Here is a 16,585-nt window from a genome sequence, read left to right on the forward strand (position 1 = left end):
TAGTTTTGGTCGAGAAACTAGTTATGTAAGTTTATTTCAGCAGATTCCGGACATAAAAGTATTTTCACTAACTCTTCAAAGCATATTAAATAACTCATACCACTAATCACTAGATAAATACACTGGTTTCTTGTGTTCACAGTGCTGGGCAGTGCATTGTGGGAAAATGTTGATGCACTAATTAACTGTTTATTCGTTACTGTGGGCTAAGCTTTTTCCATTGTTCGTCATAATCCAATCACAGAGTAAAACAAAAGGGTGCCCACTGAAAAAAAGGTTTGAGTTCAGGAAAATGTATGGCCAGAAGGAAACGGCAATAAATGTTTGCAGCACTATAACACACACACACACACACACAAATGCACAGAAAATGTAGGTATATATTGTGCCTCTCTGCACTTTTCAAATACCACTGGAAAAAAGCAGTTTCTGGGTCGTATCAGGGAAATGTATTTTATACTTTTGACTTTTTATTATTGCATGCACCGTACATACTGTATTCTATACCATGTGCCTTTTTAAATGGAAAGCACTCATTGATGTCCTCTCTACTAACATATCTATGCATATGGTCTTTGATTTTTTAATTACACGGTACAGTTTAGTGACTATGTACTGTATTATCCTGTGAAAATGTGTAAAAGGTGATGTTCCAGCATTTCGTTGAATTATAATATACCTGTGAAATCAAGGATGGATGCAGACATTGTTAATGTGATCACTGAAGGTGCTCATTCTCTATGTGTTTTCAGGTCAGTGGCTTTCATCAGATGTAACGTGGGGGTGAGGGGTAAATTATGAATGAAGAACCTCCCTCTGGATGATGCAGATTATTCATCCCTGCTTCCTTCGATGGCACTTCTCAGCAGAGGGATTTCACACCAGAGGGATGAGGGCTGTTTCACTCAAAAGTGTAGAGTAAGTAGATTACAGGCTGCAGCCACTGAGTGGTAACATCATCTGGATTATGGTCTAAATCAGGGGTTCCCTAACTTATTTTTTTTTCGTCAAAGACTTCCACATCAATATACATTCAGCCATGGGCTGCTATGATAAGATTTTATCTGAAGTAGGAGGATCATCCCTGAGATTTTTTTTATTATTATTAAACCTGTATAGTATGTCTAGATAGTGTTCACATGCTTTTTAGGTACCTGGAGAATCATTAATAACTACATGTTTGGCTGGAAAGAAAGATGCTATTAAACTATTTTTAATGTTGTCTTCTCATGTTTTTCACATTAGAGATAATACAACATTTAAAAAATCTGGTTGCAAGATGATGAATATTTTTATCATGTGGGGAAGGAAGGAAGGAAAGGTCCTGAACTATTTCCTGGTTTTCTGAATGAATTTGTCCATAAATGTGATTTGATCTTCTCCAAAAGCACAAATATCAACAAACACAATATTTCTAAGTGGCTAAAAATATAAACTGTCATCATCCTGGTATTTTGGTACTGTGGCTATTGTCCCCAGAAGTGGGCACCCAGCCAGGATCGCTCCAAAAGCTCAACACAGAATGCTCAATGAGGTGGTTCAACCACTGTTCACCATCACCTTGTATTTTTAATGGGTGTGTTCAACAAGGACATAAAAAAAATTAACGTTTGTGTTTTATCATCTTAGATGCACTGTGACTATTGATATTTGTGATTTAGGGGAAGATCAGATCCTTTGTTAAGATAAATTTATTTTAAAAAACAGAAAATTGAAAATAGTTCACCTGCTTTTGTTGCAACTTTACAAAGTGATGTGGAAAAAGGAAGTGAAACATTGTTTTAATAAGTGGTTGAAACAACTTGGCAGCAGTAACCTCAAGTAAGCTCTTCCTGTTGCAGTGGATTAGAGCTGCACAATGTTCACCGTGAACGTTCACGATGGAGCATTCTTCTTTGCAGAAGTTCTCAAGTACACTGACATGAGCATCATCATTTTGGATTTCTTTCTTGCCTGTGGACCTGCACCATTTGCCATTACACTGAGGGGAATAAATACCCAAGCTTATCATGTCAAGGTGGCTGTGTTCAAGCTGAAGCTCACTAGATGTGGGATGCAGCAGGACAATGACCTAAACATTAAAGTCAATTTAATACAGAATTGCTTTGGAGACTAGAAAACTTTCTCTATGGGTTTCCCATTCAGAGTCCAGACCTCACCCCAAAAGAGATGCTGTAGAATGACCTAAAAAAGAGCTGTTCAAATATGGCTGAGCTGAAGAATGGTCTAAACCTGAGGTCTGAACGTTGTGCAGGTCTAAACCACAGCTACAGGAAGTTCTCACTTGAGGTTGCTGCAGCCAAAGGTGGCTCAACCAAAAAAAACTGTTTCACTTTTTCCTCTATCATTTTCTATGTTACAGGGTCTGCACAGTACCATAGAAAGTAGAGTAAAGCAATTCACTTACTTTTTCTTGCCACTGTATGTAATAATGTGTCTGTAATGGGTGATTGCTTTAAAAGAAACTGCATTTCCCTCTCAACATCACTGTTTTTAGCATTTACGAAATGCCCTTTAAATCCAGCTTGAACCAGTCTCCTTTCAAATTCCTCCTTCTTTTGCTTTTGCTTTATTTACCTTATTTCAGTTCATTGATCCGTAGTAAATCAATAAGTAAGGCACTAACTCAATTTTTTTTTACTCAGTAACTTTTGCAAAAATATCTCGCCTGTGTCTGTCCCGATTCCTGATCTGATGATTAGAAAAAAATATCAGTGAGCAGCCATCTGAGTAAGAGCTGGATGAAAAACAGTGATACAGTAGATGTTCAGTTCTGAACGCTGGAGTCTGATCCTGTACTGTTACCTGTCTGCCGTCTGATGGAGGTGTAGGAGGAGGAGAGAGCAGGAAGAAGAGGAGAAAAGGAGGGAGGGGCACAGATAGGAGAAATGAGGTTGAGTTCTGATGAGGATGAATAGTGAAGAGAGGAACGGGGGAGAAAGCAAGAGGGTAGGGACAGAGAGGAGGGGGGGCAAAAGGGGGAACCAAGCGGAGAAATAGGAGGGAGAGAAAGGGTACTGAGAGGGGTCTAACTCTGGCATAAAAGTAAATTCAAATGCATTATTCATGGCTCTCTGTGTCAAAATATCATTTACGTGTGCTGTGTTGACTCATGGCTCGTAAAATGAGAAGGACATGAAAAGAAAGAAAGGAAGGAGGAAATAAACAACTCAGGAGCCTTTCTCTATTCTTGGCCTGAAAATAAAAAAAAAGGTGCCCTGCGTGCTCTCCCTCAACTTATTAGGTATCAATTATTTATTATACTCTCTGTTTGCTATTCTTTATCTGTGTAATAAGCAGCCACCTTGTCAAAGAAAGTCTCAAATCCGTCTTCAAAGTTTGCAGGTTTGAAAGGGACCAAAAGGGGTTTTGAATACGTTTCACAACTAGATGCTAATTCATAAGTAACCCTAAAGAATAAAGCCTCACCTCTCTAGTTATTGACCCTACAACCCTCACATACGGAGCCTCAGGTTCATGAGGGTGACAATTTTCAAATCAACCCTAATTCCCCTGTCAGTGAAGGAGTCTTAAATTTCCTGCCTCAAATCTGGGCCAAGATAACCAGCTGTTGGAAAGATTTTTTTTTTATTTTAATTTTAAGGGGGATTTCGTGTATAATGATTTCTGCCACTACTGTCATCAAGCTTCCAGCTTCTCTGTCTGGGCCCAGACAGTACATCAATGTACGTTGACACCACAGCAGCCCCTACAGGGAGGTGGCGGTACTGCCACTTCCATCACATCAGACGCTTAATCATAAGAACAGTGGTTTCTAGGTTGACAGAACCAAACCAGAGGTCACAAAACAAGTCTGAGGGGACATGAAATCATGAACGGGGGAGCAAAACAAACAAAACCTCTAAAAAATAATATAAGTTTTTTAATCTTTGCGACTTGCTAAATGATTTTACATCAACGGGCCTCTAAAAATAAATTCAAATAATACAGGAAAACACGCAGTAACCCCAAAAAAGTTACATGAGGCTTGACCAGATTTCAACCAGTCGACACGTGCCGTCGTAAAACAATGGGTTGCTTCATTTTAGGTGGTTACATGGTAGACAGGGGTAGGAAAACATCCTGTTTGAAGCCGTTTGAAGCTGCACTAATGTTTTGCAGAGTCAGTATACCACAGTACTGTCTTTAGGACCAGTGTGTTAATAAGGTTTCTGATCATAACTGAAGTCTTTTTTCTAGAAAAATATAAACATAAAGTATTGTTTCATTAAACACTTTCTCTCTTTGTACTTTCCTCATTCTTCCTCTTCTTCACTTTTTCACTCACCCCCATATTTGTATGCATGCATGCATGTGCATGTGTGTGTGTGTGTGTGTGTGTGTGTGTGTGCATACATATGCATGCATGTGTATGTGTGTGTATCCAGTAAGGATGGGGGCACATATGACCTGCTCCACTTTTATTTTGATTTATAAGGCTGGTGGAGAGCATCATCACAGAGTCGCTTCATCTTCTCTCCTTTATTACACCACATTTGTTTTCATTTTACTCTCAAGGCCCGGCTGAATACATTACAGATTTCCCATGGGACCCTGGGGCCAGCTCCTCCGCCACAGGAGACAATGGGATGACGGGGAGGGATTTTTGAGCATGCTTCATCATTAGAGGCATTTGCATTATTTTGACTTCAAAACGCCATCACAGGATTATCATTATTCTCTGTATTAGTGCGATAAGTAAACACATTTGTGGGAGCATCGGTCAAGAGTATTGGTTGTAATAACAAAAGTAATAATTGCTCAATCCAGTAAATGGTAATGAGAGACATTCAGCCTGTCAGGTGTCAGAAAGGACGTTTCTAAATATAAAGCTAAACAAAAAAAAAAACACAGTTTCTAATAGTAAAATAACAATAATGACTCTTGATTCAATGAAAATGAAACCCTCTTTTCTTTTACTGGAGCAGAACAGAATGTCGTCTGTGCTCTTTACTGATGCAGCCTTTTTGTTTCAGATCCCATTTTTTGGTGATTTAGATGAGACAGCCCCCTCCCGACCATCACATCTGCTTGCAGTACCTTTCCAGTTATTTGAGACATTTTTTTTTTAATGCCTGAGGGTAAATAGGCGTACAAAATCTGATTCAGCCTTAGGAACATAACTAAGAGTAGAACATTAGAGTGGAGATAATATGGCAATTGGGTTTAGCATACAGAGGTCAATATCTGGTTAATGCACATTGTAATACATGATTGACTATGGGACTTCAAGAGGGGGGAGCCTTGAGGTCAACGTCAATGTTAGGTCATATTGTTTTGGGGCAGTCTGGAAACAATATGTGCAGGAGGTACAGGGAATTATGCCCATTTATCATGTTTGTCATATGACTTTGGCCTGAAAGATTTCTGTTATAGCAGCACAGCAACACTGCACTATAATTCAAAAAAGCAGCATCCATTTTTGAAAAAAGAAACTGATGTTTTACCTTCATTTGATTTGTCCAGAAGACATAGATACATACTATTTTTTCCCTCATGTCTTCAAAAGAAATATTTGTTCGTTGGATCTTTTAAGTGTCACTAAAGAGGTAATTTAAGTCATATTTTGCCGTTCTGTGGATCCTATTATTGATCTCCTAACTATGAGCATGTCTTTGAAGATAACAGAAAAAGGCACAAGTGGCTTTAAAAAACGGGCAGCTTCCCTCACTTCAAGCTCTCAGCGTTTCACAAAACTCGAGTCCTCGCCATCCACGCGCTAATGTTCACTTACAGTCCTACTGAGCCATCTTTTTTCACCTCATTCACGTGTTCAACATTCGCAGGCGGCGGTGAAACTGATAGCATCTACATCATTTCAAGGACACGCAATAACACTGACTAGTCAAGCCTTGTTACATGATTACACAGAGGAAAGGTCTCCAGCAACAGTATTCCATGATTGAATTCCCAAGGACAAGAGGTGGAAAAAAAAAAAAAACGACATTGTGGAAAAGTAAAATTATAAAAAAACACTATAACCTTGTTTGTGTGCACTTGTGCTCTGGGCACACAAGCAACACACACATTTGCGTGAGTCAGATAATGTCAGAGAGTGCACAGCAAATGAAAACAACAACGGATCTTCGATGTTAAAAAGTCCACAGCTGAGATCCCACTGGCTGCTGAACTTGCTACAAGCAGCATGGTTGGACATGTAAATTGGCCTTTGTGCCCCTGGGGATAAAATTACTCCTCACAGCACCCTGGTTAATAACCCTCTCTGTTCTCTCTGTTTGATGGTTTGGGGGATACCTGTCAATCAACTCAAAGTCAGACAGAATACATTTACATGGTTACACTACATTGCAACATCTGAGTGACACACTGTAAAGACACATTTAAAAAAAAAAAAATCAAATAATGACCAGAAATCTGTATATTGTCAGATTTTAACAGACATTTACTGAATATAATGATAAGAAGTGACTCTGCTCAACTATATTTTAGTTGAATAATAATGTACAGATGGGCAAAAGATTAAAATAATAATAAAAAACACTGCTGTGATCTTACAGCGGAGACCCCCACCCAGAGGTTGTGGACAGTAGTGCACCTGGAGCAGGGCACAAAACTGTTGTGTTCATACCAAGCCTCAGTATCAAGACATTATGGTTAAAGTGCATGGTTACAGCTGTGTTCAAAGAATGACCGCATTGTTGGTCACATAAAAACAACTTTTTATAGTCTGAGTTCAAAACAAACCACATAATTACTGTGTATGCATCTCTTATATTTAATCACAAGGACTCCGTGTGTTTATTTCCAGAATACTTTTTCACCACTGTGTCTTTGCATTTTGGCTTTTACAAACAAAACGTATGGTCAGTATATAAAATATGATACGTTGTTAACAGAATAAACTACCTAAGGTTTAAAGTAGAGCATTTCAACCAACTTCAACATTCAAGTTTTGCATCGGTTGTAAATATCACTAACTGCATTCATTCTGCTGCTACAGTTAATGTATAGTAGAGTTTTTTCCTCTACTTTTACTTTGAATGCAAGACTCTGGATTAAATAAATGAATGAACAATTGTGCAACTTTACACTTTACACGATTAACCTACACATTTAATGCTGACACATTTAGTTTTCAGGTACTACACTGTGACACAGCACAGTAGGTTGCGTGCATAGGGACTGCTTTATCAGTTTTGGGGGCTTCAATTCAATCCATGGTCCATCTCACAAATGAGGGAGCCAGTGAAATCTAATATACTCAATGCCATGTGCATGTGCTGCCTTGTTCAAAGACAAATTGTACCTCATTAATTTCTATGCCTTTTATCAGAGCTCGTGGATGCAATGTTGTTTTTCATTGCTCCTAAGAACTGATTTAATCTGCAGCAGACAAAAAAAAAAAGAAAAGAGTGAGATGGAACAAGCGGAGACATACGTTACTCTCTGTACCAGTCAACAAACACTGGACATGAAAATACAGTGTATTTGAGTGTAGATACTGGCTCGTTTGTTTTTATTAAAGTCAAGCTGAAAGAAGGGGCAAGTTCTTTAGGGTGGCTGGCGGTTTGTTAAACATTACTGTCCAGCATAGAAATCACAGTTTTTCAGAAAGACTGATAAAGGAAATTGCTGTCTTAAAAGACTTACAGATGTTCTTGCGTCAGACGTTTGCTTGGATACGTTACAAACTCAGTACTTACACTTGCAGTCACTGTTAAAACCACTACTGTAAATCATGCAGTATTAAACAGCAAACTACTGCATTGCTCTTATCTGCACAAAGATGATGTAAAATGATAAAACAATTTAAAAAATGCCAAATATTATTAATAGTAAGAGATGTTTCTAATATTTCTGTCCTCACTGATAAAGATATATGGGGTAGAAATTGGGAACACTTTCCTGTAATGTAATGCAATGTGATATAATTCAATCTAAGCAAAGTATAGTAGTAGTCTTCAAAAATATCAATACTCTTCAAAGAAATCTACATTTAGACAGTATAGGCCTCATGATGGTAAGATTGTTTGTAAGTTAAAGTTCAGTGTAACAGCAGAAAACAGCAGCTGCAACTGCTCATTTTTCATATCATATATGATATCAACAGCTAGAACGACTAGATTCACAACACAATCGTTGTGCTCCTCTTACGGAATTGTGTCCACATGTCTGAAAAACTGGAAAATAATCAAATGCATGATGCAGCTATTACAAATAATCAGAGTAACTGTAACTCTACAGGCACAACTTTTAACTTGTGCCTGTAGATGTAACTCTACAGGCACAAGGACCCAACGTCCTGTGACTGCTCAGCTTGCAGATTATGCACTGGGATATTTGTCCAAACACGAGTACATTCTTGTGTGCAAGAAGTTAACATGGAGAAACCGTGGTGTGCAGTTTGTGCACTGATTTTAGCGCTCGGTGCATTTGTGCACTTTAACACAGTTGCTGCTGCGGATGCTGGTCGTGACTTAAAAGGTACGTTTGTTTTGACTTCAGTTGAAATGTGTGTTTCGGGGGTGATCTGCTAATTTACTGTTCCTCTCTGAAAAGTGCATGCTTGTCTGTCTGTTAGGCAACCAGACTGAGCCCAGTCAGCACAGCTCATCTTTTTGTTTTTTCTGCTTCATTGCCCCTTTCTCTCAGTGATTCCCCCAAAACCAGGCCACTGCCCACGTCGCCTTAATGTTGTCCCATCACATAAAGGCTGCGTGTGTGATGAAGACTGTCCCGCAGACCACAAATGCTGTGTCTTTGACTGTGGAGCTGTCTGTGTCCCTCCGGCTTTCAGTACGAGCCACAATGTTTAACTTTTACCTCAACTTGGCAGCTGTTAAATATTTGGTTAAATCATCTCTGTGACTGAACTGACGTGGAAATCGAGAACAGACAAAACAGTCCCCTCCAACCAAAAGCCACACCTTTCCAGACTCTCTGTTTTTGCTTGTATATATTAATTTCTCTCTCCCTTTAGCGAAGCCGGGAGTGTGTCCTCGCAGGCGCTGGGGCTCTGGGATGTGTGCTGAATTTTGCTCCAATGACAGTGACTGCCCCAGTGTTTTGAAATGCTGCCACAATGGATGCGGACACCAGTGCATTGCGCCACACACAGGTTAGATATGATTAAAGAGATGACTCCTGATTTGGGGTCTGATTGACACCATAAATTATTGATAGTTTCTGATAAATGTTGTAACTGAATGTGTATTTGTCTTTGGTGCATCAGTGAAACCAGGGCGCTGCGCTCTGCCCCAGGGCACCCCCATGTGTGCCGAGTACTGCTACCATGACGGTCAGTGTCCAGGGGAGCAGAAGTGCTGCAGAACAACCTGTGGCCACGCCTGCAGTGAGCCCTGCTGAGTAGTGATTCACAACAATAATGAGATAAAATGTCTAATGTTCACTTTTTCTAGATTTTCACAGAAGCACAGTATTTGAACACAGGATTGCACAAGGTGTGATTATTGACATTTTCTATATTTACGTCCTACAGCACTTGGAAAATCAAGAACTGTAGAATAATCTGGTGACTGTCCACTCGTTCATGCTTTAGCACTTTTCACCATCCAGACCTGCAATATGTTTGTATAATAACTTGATTAGTTTACAGCTTAGTAAATATTACTTTGATATCAGTAGCATTTTTGGACAAGTATTTCTGTACTTCTAGTAGTAGTAGTGTATTTTTTAAATGTGCAGTACTTCTACAACTGTTTGGGGTTATCAAGTATTTAGTGTTTCTTTGTATTTCAATAAATAAACATGTTTCCAGAACTTAGAAATGTGTTATGCATTTATCACCTTGCTAGTTACAGGTCTCCAGTTTCACAAGTGAATTTTGTTGGATTTTTATGTGAGAGCTTGGCTGTATAAACATGATAAAACATGCCAAGATCGGAAAGTGCTTACTGGCAAAAAGTAACACTATTTAATGAGGTAGCTAAGAACTTGTGGTGCCTGAATATTTCAACACTGTTGCACGGATTGTTTTTTTTTTTTTTTTAAACACAAACAGCCAAATTTCAAGTTTACAAAAACATCACTGTTCATGTCTGAGAAATAAACATGTTTAAATAAGCAGTCACTGAGAATCATGACAAGCTACTTATGACTGAGGGTATGTGCCCTTGAAAAACAGAGCAGCAGAGCTACATATGTTCTCTGACCATATATACCTACATATTTGCTTGGAGAGAAAACAGTTTCCAGCGGACCAGATATGAACATCACTTATGTGGAATGTTATTGCCCTTGTTTTTGTTCCACACTGCTGCCAAACGTGCAGGGGTGAGAATAGCTGACTGGCCAAATACAGAGACGCCTGTGTTTGTTCTCTCTTCTGAGTCTGCCAGAAGTGGGGCCAAGTTTGTTTACATAAAAATGTGGGCACTCAGTGGAAAGTAATACAGCTCTAGCTTTGATGCAAAGTACCTTCTTGCACTGCAAGCAATCTGAAGAAAATGATGAAAAGATGTTGGTTTATTGAAAAGGCAATAAGGAACATTTAGGTTTAGCCACACGTCCACGGTAGTGCTTCATACATTCGCATTCTGCACCCAGCAGAATGGACTTTCAGGCAGACAAGCCTAACACAGGGCAGAGTTGATCTTAGTAAAAAGGTTCAAACCAAATTCATGGAAGGCAGGTAATTTCCATTATGACAGACTTTTACTTGCTATAGAATAAACTGACAGAAACTGCATTAAACTGATTAGTGAAGAAGTTACAAACTAAAGGCAATTCCTTTTTTTAGAACCTGCAGACAACGGCATTTAACATTCAAGCATGCATCAGATGAGTGCCTTTTCCTTTCCAGTTTTATAGAAGAATAAGTTCCAGACAAGTAGCGAGTTTGCTCAGAGGCATCTCCAAGTCAGAAAAAAAAAATGTTGGTTTAGTCTCTAACCAGTCTTTTTGTGGGCAGGTGTTCTTTCCTCACATATTAAAACCTGTCACATAATACTAAAGCATCAGGAACTATTAAATATAAATTAAATTAACTAGTTGTTTAATAGTTCAACTGCTGTAACTCAGAATTTCCCACTGATAAAATGTGACATAGTGAGTCACTCTGACTGAAACTGGTCATTTCGTTTTTTCCTTCCACAGACGAAGATGCCAATCCACAAATTGGGAATCTTCTTTTTGATCTTCCCTTCCCCTAACCCTCTTGGAGCTAAGAGGCTCCCTCTGCACCCTCCACCCTCTGGTGCAGCTACCACTGCAAGATCCTGTACACGTTTGGTTCCTTTTTTCTCATCAAAAAATAACAAAGCTCCAAGTAGACAACAGCCCAAACATTCTGTCCTTAACCGGCAGGAAATGGCCCAGAATACATTAATGATCAAATTAATTATTTGCCTTTGTCCATTTAAAACAAAACCTTCAAGTTGACTGTTTTAAAAACATTCATGCCAGTGCTTGACTCAGTTCTTCCCTGAATATCATATGGTTACCAGTGGTTTCACCAAATGGAAATCTTCCTTTGTAAAAGCACAGCTCGTTGGCCTTCACGTCCAGCCTCAGAGAGGTGGCACTCCCCTCATCTTGCGAATGATGTTGGCTATCCGCTTGGCCAATCCTGGGCTGGGCTCTTCAATCTGAAAGCTTCTGGTAAGTAGGTTGTAGAGGGAGCCGTAGCCTACGGCCACCACAGTGCATGTAAGGCAGATGACATTATAAGGCATGCTGAAGTCTGGAGTGGGCAGATTGACCAGCAGGGGCTCTGTGTAGATGCGTACAAAATAGCTGGACTCCTCTTTACAGGGAAAGCTGGAGGGAGATGGGACAGTTTCAACACATGAATGAGTAGTAATAAAACATATTTTCCTCAGAAAATAAAACAACTCTATACTTACAAGTTGCTGAAAAGGGGGCGTTCCTGACTGCTGTTTGTATCCATGGCGACAATGCTTGGTACAAGAGAGCTGATTACTGAAGACCTACATGTTAAAGAAACAGATTTAAGTCATTTTGAAAAGCTGAAGGAAATGAGAAATTCTGACATTGAATGCAAAAAGCCCCCCTACAAAACCATCTGTTGTTATATCCTTCAAAATCCTAAACACAGCCACCTGTGCACATCTTATTTCAGACCATCTGTAAATGATCTACCCTACATCCTCACCCGACATAGAAACCATGGTTGGGATCTGGGGTATATTCAGTCCATTTGAGCAGAGCCCTTTCAAACTGCACTGTAACCTCAGTGACAGAGTTGGGAGGAAGCTGGACCAGCATCTCCAGCAGGTGGGGCCTTACACGGTCCTTAGATGGCTGGTAATGGATGTAACCTGGCAAGGCAAAAGAAACAACTATTACATGTTTTTAGTGTTTATCCACAACCCATTGTAGCATTATTACCTTCTACATACATTTGGATATAGTTTGACTGTACATTTATGTTACTGTATTATATGTTTCAAGACAAACAATCACCAAAACAGGCAAAGCAGTTCGACTAGTAAATGTCTGCTATGACAGCTTTCATCACAGAAAACGATGCGTGTACACCATCTTGTGGTGTGAAGAAGCATCTGCATGGAATTACATGAAACTATTCCAGTAGGGGAACTGTGAAGGTAACGTGTAGCAGCAACGTCACAATTTTTCTCTCTCTTGACTCACTGGGTGTGTTCTCCTTTCCCTTGCTGGTGACGGTGAGTGTATGGATGTAGAGACGAAGATACCACGGCACAGAGTCCAGCAGAAGCACAGGAAAAGACCTGTATGGGTGGTTGTTATACATCAGTGTATGAATCTCTCCTGTCTGCAGCCCATAACCGGCCACATAACGCTCAGCGTGGAGGAGGGGGCGTAGCATGTGACCTGCAGGTGGGGAGGGAGGAGACAGGATGCTGTAATAGTTGACAACAGCAGAAAAAAGAAATATATAGAAGAATAACTGTTGTTGTTGTTGACTATAGTGAGTTCACATGCTGCTTGTTGAGGCCCTAAAACAGAACAAGCTACAAAGAAATAAACTGCATTTTAAGTACCGGTACTAAAAGAAGAAGTACAAACCAAATACAGACACCGTTTATATCCAGCCATGTTTTATTCTCTGCTGTTTTCCCTCACCTTCACTAGATTTCCAGCGGATCAGCAGGTTGAGGGAACGCATGGTGCCAAAGGTGATTTGTTGGGTGAGGTCATAGACTGAGAAGGTCCGTCTGTCCCCCATCACCACTGCCTGGCTAAGCAGGGGAGTAGCTGGGGTCAGCTCAAATTGGTCTCCCTGTAAAATAATTGTATTTGTCTCAATCACACTTGCAGATCTCCACTGATTGTGTTAAAATGGGAGGGTTTATGTAAATGCTACATCTCTTATTTAAAAAATATCTGCCGTGATACTGCTTTTAACACTTGATAAAACTAATCCTGCTTTTTGTGAGGTTTGCATTATGAGAAATAACTATTATCTAATAACTCTAATATGAGGAGCTCAAACCTGAGGGTCGTCTGTGATGTCGATATAGACTTTACTGGAGGAAGCCAGTGGACAAGCTTCTGTCAGTGTGCGAGAGAACATCTTGAAGAGAGACCACTCTGAAGGAACAAACAGGCAAATTAACTATTGCCAAGAATATGTCATTGTACCTAGCACAACAAACATTAGAACGTGTAAAATTAAATGTGCTTTTGAAGCACCTCGTTTGCCCTGTCCAGAGGTGTGCAGGTCAAAGATCACATTCAGAGTCTGCCTAAGCTCCCAGGAAGTGGTTTTGCAATCCTGGTCCTGACACACTGGTCTGATGTGCACAGCCTGGGAATGAAAACTGCTGTGGAAGAGTTTCTCAGACTTCAACAGGATAGCAAGACCAGCCTGTAAGTGAGACAAATAAAAAAAATAGAAGAAGCCAAGTTAGCTGTGCTCAGGGAGATTTGATCACTGAAAGTGAAATATGGAATAACTATCAAAAAAATAAAATATGTTTTGATGGACACAACATTTAGAATATAAGGTACATAGGGTTTTATACAAAAGATGACACATGGCACTTTGGTTCTACTGTGTTTTCAAAAAAGACACCAATACAGAGACACACACCTTAGATCCACATGGCAAGAGCTTCTTCCAGGGCGTCAAATTCTCGGTGCAAACAATCTCGCGCGGGAGGGTGGCATAGCGCAGAAAGCGGTGATCTGTCACTGCAAGTACAACACAACCAACCAAAAAGATCTGTTTAAATGTTATGAAGTGCCTGCAGCAAGAGCTCAACATGTCTAACTACATCACTACTGTAGCTGTCAAAAGGGCTCATCACTAGAGAGCTTTACAAAACGCAAAAGGAGATTGAAGAGTCTCAGCGTACCGTTGCCTATTCCCAGCGGCTTGAAGGAAGCACTGGGCTGAACAGTGTTGGTAGAATCAATGAAGTTAAGTGAAGCGCAGAAGATGCCAGACAAAACATTCGTCAGCTCCTTCCACATGCCGTCGACACTAAAAGAAACATGGTATGGAAATGTTGAAATGACAAAACACATTCTAGACAGTTTTGTTAAGACTGTAGCAAAATAGAAAGAACCTCATTTTTTATTGTGGAATCTAAATGTACTTGCTTATTGTTAATATATGTAGATACAGATAAGATATTCAAAATACTGTGAATGAGAAATCATTCTGGCTCATTTGGATTGTGTCTAAGCCTTATTTCTAATAAATATGCATTAAAAATATAAATACACTGCCTGTCACACAATCTAATAATTAGCTGGACCTTTAACTTTGATTACAGCACTCATTCACTGTGGCATCATTTCGATAAACTTCTGGAATATCACAACATTAATTGGCGTTGAGAGTTGCATTCATTTTTAGCTAAGATGTTGTATTGATGATGGGAGAGTTGGAGCGCTGCACAAAGTCTTCAGCACATCTCAAAGATTCTCAATTGGCTTAAGGTCTGGACTGTCATGCTCCCTGAACCACTCTTTTACAATTTGAGCCCGATGATTCCTGACATTGTCATCTTGGAATATGCCCCGGAAGATCAGGGAAGAACAAATACATTGATCATTGGTCATTCAGTATATTCAGGTAGTCAGCTGACGTCAGTCTTTGGACGCATGGAACTGACCCTAAACCCTAGTTCCCAGTTATAGCATTTCATGTCAATGTGAACATCCAAATAATTAAGTAAATTGTCCATGCATCAATATGAACGTTTTGATGATCTGCAGCCACCAGATGGCTGTACTCACTCTGTAACAGTGTCCTGGAACCAGACCCAGAGTTCAGCCCCAGGAGGAGAGGGCAGGAAGGGCTGTCCCCACTGCATGGTCCTCCAGTAGCCCTGCGTGAAGGAAATGTGCAGCTCTCGCACTGAGAACTTGGAGATGACCTGGCCCAGGGATTTGGGGAACAGCCGGTAGTGGGACACTGAGTAATATAAAGCAGATCTATTAATGTCACTGACTTAAACTTAAACCTAAACTAAAATTAATAACTGAAACTAAAGACAAACAGGCTTCATGAAAAGAGACCATGTAAAAACTTGCATGGTGAACACAAAATACTTTCTTCTCAGCTCTTTAACTGAAGCTGAAAACTGCTGAAAAGACGAGCAACGCGTCGTGCTAGAGGAGGATTTTCCACAACCTGGCAACCCAATCGACCATGACTATAAAGTATTAGTAAATTATATATTTATCACTAACAAAGCCACTGATTACAGACAATAACACTTCTATAATAGAGTATCTTTACAAAGTATTAACTTACTGACATTTTTGAGTCAGGTTAGCAGCATGTAACTATTAACCTCCCTGCTAACAGTTAGCTTACCTTTGTTTCCCTTCATAAAATCAGTTTCCCACAGGGTGCGGAATTGAAAGCTCGCATAAATATCTCCTGAGTGCAGTGGTCTAATGACCAGTTCCTCCTGGAAATCGTCTTTAGGACGTGGTACCGATGAGGGAGTCACGGATCCAGGGGCAGAAGTAGCTTGTTTGTCGGTTTCAGCATCACCCAGCGTTGCCTTTTCAACCTCGGTTGCCTTCCACTCCCTCTCCTCCACCGCAGGCTGCTCCGCCGTCTGTTGCTCTGTTTCCGTGGTTGTTTGCGGATTGTCGGCCGCGACTTCATGGTGACCTCCAGTTGGTGTCGTTTCTTGACTGCTTACAACAATAAACACTGACAAACTCCAAAGAATCAACAGCAGAACGGAGGAGCTGCACCTGCGACCTGCCATTTTTCTCCTGCGGCGGTACTTCCGCGTTTATGCGTACTACGTAAAACCAGCCAATGGGCAGCGTCCATATGGAGTCATGTGACACAGACATGAACCAGTTTTGTTTTGTGACATATTCGACTTCACCTCTGTGTTTACAGTACATTTTATTATTGAAGCATTATTGTTTTATTTCAAGCGATTAGCCTGAAAACATACCGAATTACTTCGCTTTTTGCGAATATATTTCTTCATGATGGCTAATATGCTTTTATTCTTGGTTTTATTTTAATTGTACATAAGAATATAGACCTACCCATCTTGTGACACTACTTCAACCGCACAGAGCCGCAGTACAGCTTAAAAGACTCCAAATAAACAATTGATTAAATGCTTTTTGTGTAACCGATTGAACCAAAAATCATAAATAGGCCACATACATATTT

At 40.1% G+C, this 16,585-nt stretch overlaps 2 protein-coding genes across 2 annotated transcripts; one reads left to right on the forward strand and one right to left on the reverse strand.

Annotated features, from left to right (window-relative positions):
- The first annotated feature begins 8,291 nt into the window (after positions 1–8,291).
- On the forward strand, positions 8,292–9,741 carry wfdc2 (WAP four-disulfide core domain 2). The gene is made up of 3 exons (XM_026368451.1): positions 8,292–8,445; positions 8,942–9,079; positions 9,194–9,741. The coding sequence occupies exons 1-3, from the start codon at positions 8,343–8,345 to the stop codon at positions 9,325–9,327; spliced, it is 375 nt and encodes a 124-aa protein (XP_026224236.1). The 5' UTR covers positions 8,292–8,342; the 3' UTR covers positions 9,328–9,741.
- A 687-nt stretch (positions 9,742–10,428) lies between these two features.
- Positions 10,429–16,180, reverse strand: pigt (phosphatidylinositol glycan anchor biosynthesis, class T). The gene is made up of 11 exons (XM_026368450.1): positions 15,755–16,180; positions 15,172–15,349; positions 14,283–14,410; positions 14,018–14,118; positions 13,618–13,792; positions 13,418–13,515; positions 13,048–13,204; positions 12,595–12,795; positions 12,095–12,260; positions 11,826–11,909; positions 10,429–11,739 (listed from the first exon to the last, which is right to left on the reverse strand). The coding sequence occupies exons 1-11, from the start codon at positions 16,158–16,160 to the stop codon at positions 11,490–11,492; spliced, it is 1,944 nt and encodes a 647-aa protein (XP_026224235.1). The 5' UTR covers positions 16,161–16,180; the 3' UTR covers positions 10,429–11,489.
- Positions 16,181–16,585: the final 405 nt, after the last annotated feature.

This window comes from Anabas testudineus, chromosome 7 (genome assembly GCF_900324465.2).
Source record: "Anabas testudineus chromosome 7, fAnaTes1.2, whole genome shotgun sequence".
In the NCBI taxonomy this organism is placed as follows: Eukaryota; Metazoa; Chordata; class Actinopteri; order Anabantiformes; family Anabantidae; genus Anabas; species Anabas testudineus.

What these genes read in the sequence shown, in the direction of transcription:
- wfdc2 (XM_026368451.1), top strand. Translation starts at nt 8,343, where the DNA reads ATGGAGAAACCGTGGTGTGCAGTTTGTGCACTGATTTTAGCGCTCGGT. An exon ending in TGCTGGTCGTGACTTAAAAG is followed by an intron (nt 8,446 to 8,941) that starts GTACGTTTGTTT and finishes CTCTCCCTTTAG; the next exon opens with CGAAGCCGGGAGTGTGTCCT. An exon ending in GTGCATTGCGCCACACACAG is followed by an intron (nt 9,080 to 9,193) that starts GTTAGATATGAT and finishes TTGGTGCATCAG; the next exon opens with TGAAACCAGGGCGCTGCGCT.
- pigt (XM_026368450.1), bottom strand. Translation starts at nt 16,160, where the DNA reads ATGGCAGGTCGCAGGTGCAGCTCCTCCGTTCTGCTGTTGATTCTTTGG. An exon ending in CCGCTGGAAATCTAGTGAAG is followed by an intron (nt 12,796 to 13,047) that starts GTGAGGGAAAAC and finishes CCCCACCTGCAG; the next exon opens with GTCACATGCTACGCCCCCTC. An exon ending in GGGAAAGGAGAACACACCCA is followed by an intron (nt 12,261 to 12,594) that starts GTGAGTCAAGAG and finishes TTGCCTTGCCAG; the next exon opens with GTTACATCCATTACCAGCCA.